The sequence below is a fragment of the Rhincodon typus genome, chromosome 40, assembly GCF_021869965.1.
Source record: "Rhincodon typus isolate 14 chromosome 40, sRhiTyp1.1, whole genome shotgun sequence".
Taxonomy (NCBI): domain Eukaryota; kingdom Metazoa; phylum Chordata; class Chondrichthyes; order Orectolobiformes; family Rhincodontidae; genus Rhincodon; species Rhincodon typus.
In genome coordinates, this window is record NC_063371.1 from 4,359,845 (window position 1) to 4,375,100 (window position 15,256).

Sequence of the window (15,256 nt, forward strand, 5' to 3'; positions counted from 1 at the left end):
GGCACTTTTCCCTGCAACCGCAGGAAGTGCTACACCTGCCCCTACACCTCCCCCCTCAACCCCATTCCAGGCCCTAAGAAGACTTTCCACATCAAGCAGATGTTCACCTGCACATCTGCTAATGTGGTATACTGTATCCGCTGTTCCCGTTGTGGCCTCCTCTATATCAGGGAAACCAAGCGGAGGCTTGGGGACCATTTTGCGGAACACCTACGCTCGGTTCGCACTAAACAACTGCACCTCCAGTCGTGAACCATTTCAACTCCCCCTCCCATTCCTCAGATGACATGTCCATCCTGGGCCTCCTGCAGTGCCACAACGATGCCACCCGAAGGTTTCAGGGACAGCAACTCATATTCCGCTTGGGAACCCTGCAGCCCAATGGTATCAATGTGGACTTCACAAGCTTCAAAATCTCCCCTCCCCCTACCGCATCCCAAAACCAGTCCAGCTCGTCCCTGCCTCCCTAACCTGTTCTTCCTCCCACCTATCCCCTCCTCCCACCTCAAGCCCCACCCCCATCTCCTACCTGCTAGCCTCATCCCACCTCCTTGACCTGTCCGTCCTCCCTGGACTGACCTATCCCCTCCCTACCTCCCCACCTACACTCACCTTTACTGGCTCCATCCTCGCCCCTTTGACCTGCCTGTCTCCTCTCCACCTATCTTCTCCTCTATCCATCTTCTATCCGCCTCCCCCTCTCTCCCTATTTATTTCAGAACCCCCTTCCCCTCCCCCATTTCTGAAGAAGGGTCTAGGCCCGAAATGTCAGCCTTCCTGTTCCTATGATGCTGCTTGGTCTGCTGTGTTCATCCAGCTCTACACCCTGTTATCTCAAGTACCCGGATGTTATGTGATAACATCCCTGAGCAGGTTGATTCGAAAAATAGTTTAAAGAAAAAATATAGGGGGTCTCTTGTGGCACAGTGGCAGGGTCCCCATCCCTGGACTGGGAGGCCCAGGTTCAAGTGACAGAGGTGTGTAATCATTAAGGGAAACGAATGTGCCTGTGTATACACCCACGGAGATTTCTCCCCAGTGAAGAGCGCTTGAGCCAGGCGTTCCCCAGGCTTGGGGGGGGGGCCGGGTGGGGTGTCAGTTGGTGTTTACCTCGATCGGAATCGGAGGGCTCAGAGGAGATGGTGGAGCCGGTACTGTGTGCCCGTGTCCTCTCCACGCTGCGCAGCAGCTCCAGCTGCCTCTTCAAGTGTCTCTGCTCTCGCTGTAGTTGGTCAATTTGATGAAGGGCCCTCCTGCTCACCTCCTCCAGGGTCTGCCAGAGAGACAGGGATTGAAAGGTGTCTCACACTCACACTCACACATTAGTCTGTGCCCTCCAGGGGTATGCCAGGGTACAAGGAGCCCCCTGGCAGCCCACTCTGTCTCTGCCGCTCAGACAGTGGGTAGCTCTGTGTGAGCAGCTCCACAGTCTCCGACACTCCAGAGGGGGTGGAGGGGGGTGGTGACGAGTGAAGAAGAGAGGGGGCCATTCAGCTATCCTCTCCCAGCCACTGACTCTCTTGAGCGCGGCACCCTCTGTCAAACAGAGTTACACAAACTGCTTTCTATTCAGTCGCCCAGGCTGTCAAATTCTTCCCTTCCCTCATAGGGAACTCCTTTGCTGCTCTGTGTCTGTGCTACCCCGCTCCCCCACCCCGCAACACCATCCCCAACAGCCTTAAGCTCTGGGGTTTCCACACCCCACAAACCTCTCTCTCTGTCTCAATGTCCATCTCTCTCTCTCTCTCCCTGCCCCTCTGTGTGCCTCCCTCTCTCTCTCTGTGTGCCTCCCTCTCTCTCTGTGTGCCTTTCGCTCCCTAATTAGCTCCCTCTCTTTCCCTCCCCTTCTCTCCTGCTCCCTCTCTCTCTCCCTCCCTCCTTTCCTCGCTCCCTCCCTCCCTCCCTCCCTCCCTCTCCCTTTCCTTTCTCCTTTCCACCCTTCCCTCTCCTCTTCCCTCTCTCTCTCCTCTCCCACCCTCTCTTTGCTGCACCAACCTCCCATTTTCCTCCCCCTCTCCCTCCAAACCCCACTCTGTTTCCCCCACACCACTCTGACCCTCTTCCCTCCCTCCCCCCTCACCCTTTGTCCCTCGCTCTCCCTCCCCGTCTCTCTGCCCCCCTTTGTGGAGCCGCTCCTTGTGCCCGCCTGGACGATGTGACCTCCTTGCTAACCCTGCCCATTGGAAGAGCCCCCTCTCCCTCTCCCCGCCTGCCAACCCAGGCGAATCCCAACCACGACAGTAGGCGCCAGCGAAATGCAAGCCGTTTTCTCCCGCCCACGCGCCTGCTCCATGGGTCAAACCCTCAGCCGGTGGAGAGCGAATCCAGATGGAAGAAGGCTGTGGGGGGGTTGGGGGGTGGTGGGGAGGAACGTGGCGTTGGCACTGCCTGCTCTCCCTCCATGGGAATAGCTCCCGACAGGCGACCCACCTGCTGCAGGGGGAGGGAGCAGGGAGTTATCCCAATGCACACGGTTCAGCTCTAAAAATGCCCACAACCAGCAGGGTAAGGCAAATGGAATTTTGCCATTTGTTGCTAAAGGAATGGAGTATAAACGTAGGGAAGGGTTGCTCCAACTGGATGAGACATTAGCGAGACCACACCGGGAGCGTTGGGTAGAGTTTCGGTCCCCTTACTCGAAGGGAGTTGTAGTTACATTTGAGGCATTTCAGAGGAGGTTCACTCGAATGATTCCAGAGACGAGGGGGGTTTGTCTTATGCAGAGAGATTGAGCAGGATTAGGCTCGTACTCTCTGGGAGCTCAGAAGAACGAGAGGAAATCTAATGAGAAGATGCTAAAGGGGATTGGTTAAGAAGATGTGGAGGGGATGCTCCCTCATGTGGGGCAAACTGGATCGAGATCGTTTTGGGATAAGGGATCGGGGAGATTTCAAATGGAGACGAGGAGGGGATTACTTCTCTCAAAAGGGTCGTGAATCTGTGGAATCCGTTCCCCCCCCGCAGAATGCAGTGGGTGGTGGGATACCGAGTAAATTTAGGGGAGGCGGTAGATTTTTAATCAGTCGTGGGTGGAAGGGAGCTGAAGAAAGTGGCCGAGATGATGGGATAGAATGGCAGAGCAGCTTCGAGGGGCTGAATAGCCTACCCCTGCTCCTAGATCGCACAGTTTTGGAAATTCGAAAAGGCACAGCGATGAAGGCGAGCAGCTAGCCCATGCCCACAGTTGGAGCTTACCTCGATGTGCAGCTTGGCTTTCATGAGTAAGCTCAGTGTGGTGTGTCTGGTGTTGTCAGCTCCGACTGGTACCAACTCCTTCAGCCGCTCCAAGCACAGTCTGAGGTGGGCACGCCTGGTTCGAAGGGAAAAGGATTTCACTGTCTTTGTTTTTGGTTTATAAAAAGAGAAAACAGCTTAGGCCTAGGAGCTGGCAACACATCAGCCCCGGGCCATGGTCATTTTCGAGATAGTCTGTTCTTCCCTGTTCCATTCGGACCAGCTCAATCCCAGATCGCAAGAATGCGGCGCAGACTTCTCCTTCAAGTCGTTCGTGGGATGTGGGCCCAGCATTTATTGCCCCCCCTTGAGAAGGTGGGGGTGAGCCGCTGCAGTCCCGTATGATGTAGGAACCCCCACACAGTGCCCTCAGGGAGGGAGTTCCAGGATTCTGACCCAGCAACGCTGAAGGAACGGTCGATACATTTCCAAGTCGGGGATGGTGAGGGGCTCGGAGGGTGAACTTGCAGGGGGTGGTGTTCCCATGTACCTGCTGCCCCTTGTCCTTCTGGATCGAAGTGGGTCATGGGTTTGGGAAGGTGCTGCACAACGTTACACCAATGCGAAAAGGAACGGGATTGCGAGAATGGTCGGAAGTGTAAGGAATAGGTTTGACAAGTTAACATCCCTGATGTGCTCTGTGGCCAGGAGGTCGAGGGGATGGGAAAGACACTGGTCTCTGTAAGGATTTCTGATTGTCTATCACCCTGTAAGTATATACATATACACACACACACACACACACACACACACACACACACACACACACACACACAGCAGTTGGTGGAATTTGCATTCGCAATTAATAATCTAATGATAACCATGAATCCATTGTCAATTGTCGGAAAATCCCATCTGGTTTACTAATGTCCTTTAGGGAAGGAAACTGCCATCCTTATCTGGTCTGGCCTACATGTGACTCCAGACCCACAGCAATGTGGTTGACTCATAACTGCCCTCTGGGCAATTAGGGATGGGCAATAAATACTGCCCCAGCTAGGGATTCCCACATCCTAGGGAGTAAACTTTAAAAGAATAACTTACACACGCCCAGACACATACACACACAACAGAAACCTGAGTCAAATCAATTAAAGGGAGTGACTCGTTTTGCCCTGACTGAAATAGAAACTGACCCTTGTTCAAATCTGTCTCCAACTAAATAAATAACAAGAAACGGGGGAGGGATGACAATTGAAAGGCTGCGGGATTCCAGGAGATCAGCTCCAATTATTGATTGGAATTCACCTTCCGAAATAAAAAACCTGGGAGGTGGCAGGATTCCTGAAAGGGGGTCTGTGTGAACACGCCACCTTCGGAGCTTCCCTGCACCGACCTGGGCTCTGTGCCAGGGGCGATTCACCTGGCAGGGCCCAGCCAGGAAGGTTGGCACGTACTCCTGCCTTACCCCAGCAGCTCCTGCCCGCTCACGTCACACTTTCCAGGACCGTCCCGGCTTCCCTCAGAAAGCACCTCCCAGACCCTAAACCACTTGCTGCTACCGCTATTCTCCCGCTCCCAGTTGCTTCTTCCGTCAGCCGCTTCCTAGTTCTCCTCCTCTCTCCCCGCTGCTTCCTGACATTCCCGCTCCCCCCACCACTCCTCCTGTTTTTTTTGTGTCCCTCAACCGACCTCCCTCTCTACTCCCCAGGGAAGACCAGCCCCAACTTCTCCCAGTCTCCCTTCACAGCCGAGGTCCCTCATTCCCCCAAATTATTCGCTCGAATTCTTTCTCCCGCCCTGAGGAAGACTGGAATAAGATCGTGAATCCATTCGGCCCATCGAGTCTGCTCTGCCATTCAATGGCTGATCTCATCATCCTCAACTCCCACTTTCCTGCCGTTTCCCCCCCACCCCCCCCATAACCCTTGATCCCCCTTCCCGGTTACAAATCTGTCTCAGCCTTGAATACACTTCACGAATTCCATAGATTCACTCCCCTTGGAGAAACGAACTTCCTCCTCATCTCTATCTTCAATGGATAACCCCTTATTCTGAGATTACACCCTCTGGTCCTAGACTCTCCCACAAGGGGAAACAACCTCTCCACATCTCCCCCTGTCAAGTCCCTTTAAGAATCTTGTCTGTTTCAATAAGGTTGCCTCTTATTCCTCTAAACGAGTACAGGTCCCGACCTACTCAACCTCTCCCCATAAGACAATACCTCCGTACATGAGATCAGCCGAATGAACCTACTCTGGGCTGCCTCCCGTGGCCGGTCTATCTCTGCTTGGATACGGGGCCCCTTAACTGTTCACAGTATTCCAGCTGTGGTCTGAATAGTGCCTTGTGCAGTTTTAAAGGAACATCTCCACTTTTATACTCCATTCCCTTCGAAATAAAGGCCGACATTCCATTGGCCTTCCCCATTCCCCACTGAACTTGGATGTTGGATTTTCGTGTTTCACGGACTGCGGTTGCAAAATCCCTCTGATGCCTAGCTTTCTGCGCTTTATTGAAATAATATTCAGCTCTTCAATTCTTCCTGGCAAAGAGCGTAATCTCTCCAGATGTTATATTTCACCAGCTAAGCTTTTGCCCGTCTGTATCCCACAACAGACAAACAGCTAGTGGGCAGCCTCTGCCAAGGGCCAGAGATTTTCTAAAGATGCCCCCTCTCCAGGACAAAGTGGGCACCGTTGTTGTGGGCTAGCCAGCTCAAGGCCCATCCCTGGCCGCTCCCTGCTCTATCATGTTTCTATCTGACTGGCACCACCGTGTCTGCGTTTCCCACACCCCCACCCACCCCAACTCGGGCTTCGGTGCCCTGTCCTGCTCAAAGATGCGACTATCTTTGACTGGGATCGTGGAACGATAGAAAAGAGGCAGGCGCCACATCATTTCACTCTTCCTCGACTGCATTCGGTTGATGCGTGTTCGTCTTGGGTGGGGGTGGGGGGGTGGGAGGAAGGGTGGTTGGCTTCTCCTGGGGCCACTCTGGGGCCTCAAAAATATCTATCCTATCGTTGCCCTTCCCCCCACACCCCCACCACTGCACTCTCATCTCCACAATGTCTGCCATTGACTGGGAGTTTCCCACCTCCAGGCTCAAGCGGCCCAAGGCCATCTGGACTGGTCTCCGCATGGTCAGCTCCGTGTAAATATGAAGCAGGAGAAGATGCCCACCATAAGTAGTGCTCCCCTCTATGTTACCACTTCTCTCTCTTTCCCCCTCCCTCATTCCCCTCCTGCCCTCTCTCCCCTCCCCCCCTCTTCCCCCTCACCACCCCTCTCTCTCTCTCGCTCTCTCTCCCCCCTGCCATGCTCCTTCCCCCTGGAAGCCTGGGTCCCTGAGCTCCGATATACCATCCCTTACAGCTCCCCACCCTGCACGGCGACACTCCTGGAAACCTATACCTTTCACCAAACATGTGGTGAGCTGCCCCCCACACCCCCATCCCCCTGACCTTTCGCATCACGTTTTGTTCTGCAAAGGGCTGCGAGGGGTTCCTAAATTACCGGAAGGTTCTCTGAAAATCCACACTCAAGATGAGGACTTGCCAACAATGTCCAGGCTTGGGCCTACAGGTGACGGCTAACAGCTGCGCCACACTACAGCCTGACAATGATCAACTTCAATAAGGGATAATAAATAGTTGATATTCAATTATTGGTCTTACCATCACTGAATTCCTCCCTCACTATCAACATCCTGGGGGTTATCATTGACCACAAACTGAACAGGACCAGCCCCACATAAACACAGTGGCTACAAGAGCAGGTCAGAGGCTGGGAATCCTGCAGCGAGTAACTCCCCTCCTGACCCCCCCCCCCCCAAAACCTGTCCCACCATCGACAAGGCACAAGTCAGGAGTGTGATGGGATACCCCCCACTTGCCCTGGATGGGGGCAGCTCCAACAACACTTGAGAAGCTCGACACCATCCAGGGACAAAGCAGCCCCCGGCTCGATTGGCCCCACATCCACAAACATCCCACTCCCCCCACCACCGACGCTCAGTCAGGAATGGGGGGGTATAGCCAATGGGATTGCGCGCGGTGAGCCCAAACCTGTGGCGATGACTTGGACAATCCGAGCCAGCCAATCAGCACACATGGGTGTGAGCCCCTCTGTGACTGTGTGAAATTTTGGAATTCTTGCATTTGTGTCCTGATTCCTCGTGAGTCACTGTCGAGTAAAGAACAAAAAATGGGGCGGGGTCGGGGGATTGGTGGGAAATCGGACCCGGGAAAGGAAACTGAAAGCAGCCGGGGATTGCAAACATTCCAAAAACGTGAGGACTGACAGGGCTGAGTCAGGTGACTGCTCTCCCCAGCCTTGCTTAGTCATCCTGCGTGTTTCCCTGGTGGCTGAAACCACACTAATCTCTGTCGCAAGAAACCACGACTCAGCTCCCAGCTCCCCCGCACACCCCCACACCATCCGGCTGAGCCAGACGTTGTTCCCAGCTCGTATGGGATGGGGGTGGGGGGTGGGGTTAGATGAGGCATGGACGGTAAATGGAGCGTGCCGACGACGTGTGGAGCAACGCCCATTGTCCGACGGCGCTCCCTTCTACCAGATAAGGGCACACGGGGCTAGCCGTGGCTAAAGACCTTGGAGCGACCCCAGCTCTCGCGCGCACACTCCCTTCGACCCGACCTAGAGTGCAGTCCTTATGCACAAGGCCCTGCTCCGTGCCCAAGTCAAAACCGTGTCGTGCTAATCTTATCCAAGTGGGATCAGCTGCCTCAGTTTGATTGCTGTAATCTGTCAGCCATATAAACTTTTACAGCTGTGTATAACTTAGCAGGGCTGTTATTGAAAATAAAGAAGAGATTTACGGGAAGGCTGCCCACCTCCAAGAATACGCAATAAAGTGTAATTACAGTCACAGAGTCACATAGCTGCACGGAAGCAGACCCTTCGGCCCACCTCGTCTGTGCCGACAAGATATCCTAAACTAATCCAGTCCCATTTGCCAGCATTTGTCCCACATCCCTCTAAACCCTTCCTATTCATGTCCCCATCCAGATGACTTATAAATGTTGTCATTGTACCAGCCTCCACCACTTCCTCTGGCAGCTCGTTCCATACATGCACCACCCTCTGCGTGAAAAAGTTGCCCCTTAGGTCTTTTCTCAACCTTTTCCCTCTCACCTATGCCCTCTATGTTCGGACCCTGGGGAACAGGCCTTGGCTCTTCATCCTATCCCTGCCACCGATGATTTCATAAACATTTATAACCTCTGAGGCGTCAGAGAAAATAGCCCCAGACTATTCAGCCTCTCCCTATAACTCCAACCCCTGACAATGTCCTTGCAAATCTTTTCTGCACCGTCAAGTTGCCCAACATCCTTCCTGTAGCATGGAAACCAGATTTCAATGCAGTATTCCAATAGTGGCCTCACCAATATCCTGTTCAACAACAACAACATGATGTCCCAACACCCAAGCTCAATGCACCGACTAATAAAGGTAAAATGTCAAAATGCCTTCTTCGCCGCCCTGTCTACCTGCGACTTCACTTTCAAGGAACTAGACTCTCAAGATCAGTGCACCCTATAAATGATGCTTGATGGCAATTCGCTCCCAACACAAAAACGAATCTAACACCAAAGATAAATAGCCAAAGCATCCATTCGACCCATCAACGAAAAGGTTTACGCAACAAAGCTCCAGTTAATCATTCTGACCTCAGGAGTCCATCAATATACCACAGATAATTAACGATGTTACAACGGAGTGCTGCAATTACTCTCGACACACACACACACAATTCCCCGAACTGGTTTCATTTGTTGAGAAACAGGTTTGTGCACGTCATTGAATGATCTAAACAAAAAAAAGGGAAATAGGGCGATGGCCATTTTATGGTTCAGCTTTCAGGGTACTGCCTTCATCAGAGTGAACCTGCCTGGTTAAAATTTAAACAAAGCTCGGTAGTTAGGTGATGACTGACGCCTAACAGGTGCGCTCCTTGCCGAAGTCCACTTGCAGAGGGAGCAGCGTGCTCTGCTTGTACAGCACGAGCATGCTGCTCCCTTTAGGTCGTTATTTCTTGTGAACTGTCCTGAATTGTACCAGACTGAAAGCAAAATGCGCCTTTCGTGGGCGATGCTTGGCAAGACTTCATCCGTTTCGCATTTGCGAGCGTGACCCCTGAACCTCCAGTGGTCGGCCATTTTAAATTGCCCCCTTGCTACCGCCCTGACATCTCTGTCCTTGGTTCTGCGAAGCACTCCAAAAGAACAATGCTGTGCCTTTCGACTAGACTTTGCAGCCTTCTGGGCTCAAAACCAAGCCTAACAATTTCCGATCATAATCCCTGCCCCTGTTTTGCTCCCCCTCCCAGTCATCGCATGCACCGGTCGTGCCAGGCTCTTCACCTGGTCCGGTCGCGCACTCTCCCTTCTTGTTTTTTGTCCCTTTTCTGCTCTCCCCGCAGCGCCAACAGAAAAGCCTTCCACTTTTCCGACCTGGCGTGGCTCTGACGAGAGGTTGCCAATTCGAAATGTCGGCTCCGTTTTTGCACACCGCTGAGGAAACGGACAACCTTTTCACCTCACACTGGGCCAGGACAATTGCTGAGAATCCCAACTGAAGGGTGGGGGAAGGGGGATGAAGCCAGAATTTGTACCGTAAGGAGGCGAGGGCACCACGTCGTTTGATTGCCTAGGGCACTGCCAGGCAGAATGCCCTGGCGATAGACAGTGGCCTGTTTTGAAAGTTAAACAAAAAAATGGGGAAATAATTCCTGGGAGGCCCAGAAATAGCAAAGGTTCGCGAGATCTGCAACGGGTGGAACAAGATGGCTGCTTCCTCTATGGAAGTTGGCCTCAGAAGGCTCTTCTTGGGGGTGGGGGAGCGAGCAGGAGAGGGGGGGTCAAAGGTTATTGGGGATAGATGGCAGCGCACAACACAGATAAACTAAAACAGGTCAGTGCTATGGGCGAGGCCTACAGTAGCTCCCAATTCCACATTAAGCGCAGATGGAGCATTTTCTTTTTAAACAAAATAACACAGAACAAGTACCTTCAGGAGGCGAAATGCTTTAAAAACCTGCTCGAGACAGAGTGGCTTCTCACTTGCACATCAAAGCATGGCACAAAAGTCATTTCGAAAATACAGTGCGAGATGGAACATAAATGATCCGCGCGAGAGGCATCGTTATTATGTCTGAAAACATGCTCCCTCTTCTCCTCAGCGACCTTACCCTTCCACACTGCACTGCTATGGCTGTTTAGGTACTGACAGGCCAGATACAGTCCTCATGTCCTTTTTAAATCTTTCTCCTCTCGCCTTAAGAATATGCCCCCTCGTTTTGAACACCCCAAATCTAGGGAAAAGACCTTTGCTATTCACTGTATCCCTGCCCCTCATGATTTTATAAACATCTATAAAAGGTCACCCTCTCAACCTCCTACTCCAGTGAAAAAAGTCCCAGTCTATCCAACCTCTCCTTATACAACTCTCCACCACCATCCTCTGTCTCCTACCATTAAACCAACTTTGTATCAAACTCTCCACTCCTGGCAACATCCTGGTAAATCTCTTCTAAGCCCCCTCCAGCTTAATAATATCCTTCCAGGGCGACCAGAACTGGACACAGTGCTCCAGAAGAGGCCTCACCAACGTCCTGTACAACCTCAACATGACGTCCCCAACTCCTATACTCAAAGGTCTGAGCAATGAAGGCAAGCGTGCTAAACAACTTCGTCGGTGGGAATGAAGGACCTATTCCCCACTGCCCAGGCGGAGCACGTGCTCCGCGTCAGTGCGTGGGAAGGTCAGTCTGTGCCGCATTGGGATGGCACCTACCTCCGAGGCTCACAACTTTTGGAGAGGACACTGGCCCCATACAGACCGAGGAGCCCGGAGCGGCAGCATGCTATTCAACCCATGGCGCCTGCACCGTCACTCATAAATGGATTGAGAGCTCAACTCCATGCTCCTGCATTCTTTTTCTTAATTCGCCCGTGGGATGTGGGCTAAATATTTATTGCCCCATTGCTCCCCCTTGAGAGGGGGGGGGGGGGGGGGAAGTGAGCCGCTGCAGTCCCGTCTGGTGTAGGGACTCCCACACAGTGCCCTCAGGGAGGGAGTTCCAGGATTTCTGACCCAGTGACGCTGAAGGAATGGCCGATATATTTCCCAAGTCGGGGACGGTGAGGGAAGATTGTAGAGGCTGGTGCTTTATTCCCTGCTGTCCCTCAAGAAGCTAACGCAGCCTTAAACTCAGTGCTCAGTGAGCCTGTCTCCACCGCTCTGTGGGAGTAACTGAGCTCTGTGTCTCTCAGTATCGGCAGAATCCACAAACAGGAACAGCGCCTTTGCAGGCTGCAGTTATGGACTTATACAGCCATACAGCACTGAAATAAACCCTTCAGTCCAATACGTCCAAGCTGACCAGACATCCCAATCTGCTCTAGTCCCATTTGCCAGCATTTGGCCCATCTCCCTCTAAACCCTTCCTATCCATGTATCCATCCAGATGCCTTTTAAATGTTGAAACTGTACCAGCCTCCAACCACTTCCTCTGGCAGCCAGTTCCATATATGCACCACCCTCTGCACGAAAATGTTGCCCCTCCAGTCCCTTTTAATCTTCCCCCTCTCACCTTAAACTTAAGCCCCACCCTAGGGAAAAGCACCCTGACTATTCACCATGCCCCTCACGATTTTATCAACCTCTGCAATGGCAGCACGGTGGCTCAGTGGTTAGCACTGCCTCTTCACAGTACTTGGGAACCCGGGTTCAATTCCACCCTTGGGGCAACTGTCTGTGTGGCGTTTGCACATTCTCCCCGTGTCTGCATGGGTTTCCTCCGGGTGCTCCAGTTTCCTCTTACAGTCCAAAGATGCGCAGGTTAGGGTGGATTGATCATGCTAAATTGCCCAAAGAGATTTGTAGCTAAGATCAATTAGCCATGGGAAATGCAGGGTTACAGGGATAGGGTAGGGAGTCCAGGAAGGATGCTCTTTAGAGAGTTGGTGTGGACCTGTTGGGCTGAATGGCCTGTTTCAACAGCGTAGGGATTTTACGAATTCACCCCTCAGCCTCTGACGCTCCAGGGAAAATAGCCCCAGCCTATTCAGCCTCTCCCTATAGCTCAAACCCTCCAACCCTGGCAACATCCTGTAAATCTTTTCTGAACCTTTTCAAGTTTCACAACATCCTTCCCATAGCAGGGAGACCAGAATTGAATACAGTATTCCAAAAGTGGCCTCATCAATGTCCTGTACATCCGCAACATGACCCTCCCAACTCCTGTACTCAATGCACTGACCAATAAAGGCAAGTGTACCAAACGCCTTCTTCACCGCCCTGTCTACTTGTGACTAATTAAAGGTACAAGATGATAAAACAAGAAACAGAGTGTGACAACAGAAGGCCACTGTTGATCACTTGGACCAGGATTTCACATCTCAAGCCATCAGCTAAAGCCCAGCTGTAAGGAACATTCAAATTGGAGTTTGGTACTGAATCACTGCACATTGTGATGAAGCTTTTTGTCCTGTGTTCATCAAGAAGCAAAAGGGAAAACGACACTTGTACCGTATGAGAGGTGCGTGCCAATTGTTTGGCAAATGCCTCTGATTGGCCACAGCGTTGTTGTGAGAATGCACCAGTTAACAATGACTGACAGGTAACCGCCAAATTTTGTTTGAATCTTAAATCTGGTTGGTCTATTCCAATTGGTTGAGGCATTCTCCTAGAAAATGAGTAAGAGAATGGCTGTCACCATGGAGTTGCACACGCACATGCACGTCAATTATAAAAAGCAGATTTTAAAAGCACGTCCGCACACTGCGCCCGTTTTACCTCATCAAAATTGGCGACACTCGCTGGCCCTTTATCCACCGCCACGCCCCCCGCCTCGGCAGGACAACTCAAACAGAGTCGAGTGCCTAGTTTAACATTTAAACAAATCGCAGCAGTTATCTGTCAATCATCATCTCGATGGTGCATTCTCCACAGCAGCTCTCCTCTCATGCAGTCAAGTATCGTTTGCCTTTTGGCTCGGCATTCTCATGAATAAATATAAGACAGAAGCCTTCAATGCGATTGGAAACCGAATGGAAGACTAATGGAACAGCACAACCATAAGAACCGGGAAGACAATAGGCATTTTACACTGCCCGTGAGATCACTAAAGGCCAGACCAGAGGTCTTGAGGGGGATTCAATAACCTCCTCCTGTCTCTGTCAGCCAGGTTGTTTACTCATCCCGAGTTTCCAAGAAACAGGGAACTTTCCCACCACACCCCTCCCCAACCAGACCTAGGAAACCAGTGTGTCAATGTGACTCGCTGCCACTTCCCTCTGGAGCTTACCACTGGTGCAGCCTGTGATGGGAACTGGCGACAGCAATTGCAAAAGCTCAGCAATCTGGAGCAGAAAACGCTCCTCCCCCCACCACCCACCCAACAGGAGGCGCCCAGCCACTCCCAGGATGGTCTGCTCGTGTTTCCACCCCCCAACACCCCCGCCCCGTGACCCGTGCCAACCCTGAGCCGTGCCATCCCAAACCAGGTGCCAGACCTAACAAGGGCGCACCCAGGGCTGTCGGGAGGAGTCACGTCTGACTGGGCAGAGAGGAAAAATGGGAATAGGAGCAGGGCACTCATCGAGCCTTCTCAGTGAGATCAGGGCTGATCTGCAGCCTAAACTCCACAGGGCCTGCCTTTGGGCCCCATCCCTTCGCTTTGAAAACAAAAATCCACCTCACGTTTAAACTAACTGATCCCGCATTCGCTGCTGTTTGTAGGGGAAAGAGTTCCAACCCTCTCCCACCCTTTGTGCTTCGAACTGCTTCCTAACATTTCTCCCAAACGCCCTGGCCCTAATTCTCAGACTTTAACTCCTGGTTCTAGAAGTTCCAACCAATGGAAATAGTTAATCTTTATCCACCCTGTCTTTTCCTGTTATTATCTTGAAGACCACGATCAGATCACCTCTTAAGCTTCTCAATTCTGGAGAAAACAGGCCTCATTTGTATAATCTCGCCTCATAACATAACCTCTAAAAACTCACGTATCATTCTTGTAAACCTACATTGTCCTCCTTCCAAGTTCTTCCTAAGGAAGGCCAGATTTGCTCACAGTGCTCCAAGTATGGTCGAACCACGGTTTCATACAACTGCAGCATGACTTCTACGTCCTTATACCAAGAGGACTAGTGTACAAAGGCCATTGCCAATGTTTTCTCGATGCACTGGAGAAAAACATTCTATCCAGATGCATCACAGCATGGGACAGCAACTGTATCTGCCCAGGACTGTCAGAAACTGCAGAGAGTCGTGAACACAGCCCTAGTCCATCACGGAAAGCAGCCTTACGACCCCGTCTACACTCTCTACTACCTCGGGAAAGGCAGCCAACATCAAAGACCCCTCCCACCCCGGTTTCCTCTCTTCAAACCTCTTCCACTGGGCAGAGGATACCAAAGCTTAAACACACGCACTGACAGATTCAAGGGCAGCTTCTTCCCTGCTGTTACGAGGCTTCTGAATGGACCTCTCAGATTTTAAATCTGGTGTTGATCTCGCGCTTTCCCTGCAGCCGTGCTCCTCCCTCTGTTTTATCTCCCTAATGCACTTTGCATGGTATGAGCCACCTGCACTACTCGCAAAACAAAACTTTTCACTGTACCTAGGTACATGTGACAATAATAAAATCAGAAGCATCCACACTGATCTGGGAATCGAACGGAGAATTGACGCCGGGTGGGGTCAAAACAATGTCTTGCGGAAATTGAGCAGCAACGCGTTGGAACTGAATGCCACCATCATGGCACAATATCACAAACCCCCCCAGCCACTGCACTTTGAGCCTGCTGGAGAGAGTGCGGGCTAGCACTCAAAGGTGTGAGGACCTCTCCAAATGAGGACATGGCGCCAAGCAAGGGCCTGAAACCACAGGCCCGTTTTTTTTAGGGTGAGTGACCCGTGAAGCACACAGTGTCCCAGCTGAAGGATGAACGGGAGAACGTTACACAGCGAGGCAAGCAATAGTCCCCGTTTCAGTGGCTGCGCAGCTCTGTTGGCATTTACCCAGCATTCCTCACTGCACAGCTCTGTT

The 15,256-nt window shown here is 52.0% G+C and overlaps 1 protein-coding gene across 1 annotated transcript in view; it reads right to left on the reverse strand.

Annotated features, from left to right (window-relative positions):
* The window catches only part of LOC109925191 (max dimerization protein 1-like), a 29,420-nt gene that overhangs the window by 9,836 nt on the left and 4,328 nt on the right, over positions 1-15,256 (reverse strand). The window contains 2 exon segments of the mRNA XM_048618769.1: positions 1,111-1,273; positions 3,196-3,310. Coding sequence (XP_048474726.1) covers positions 1,111-1,273; positions 3,196-3,310 — 278 coding nt within the window.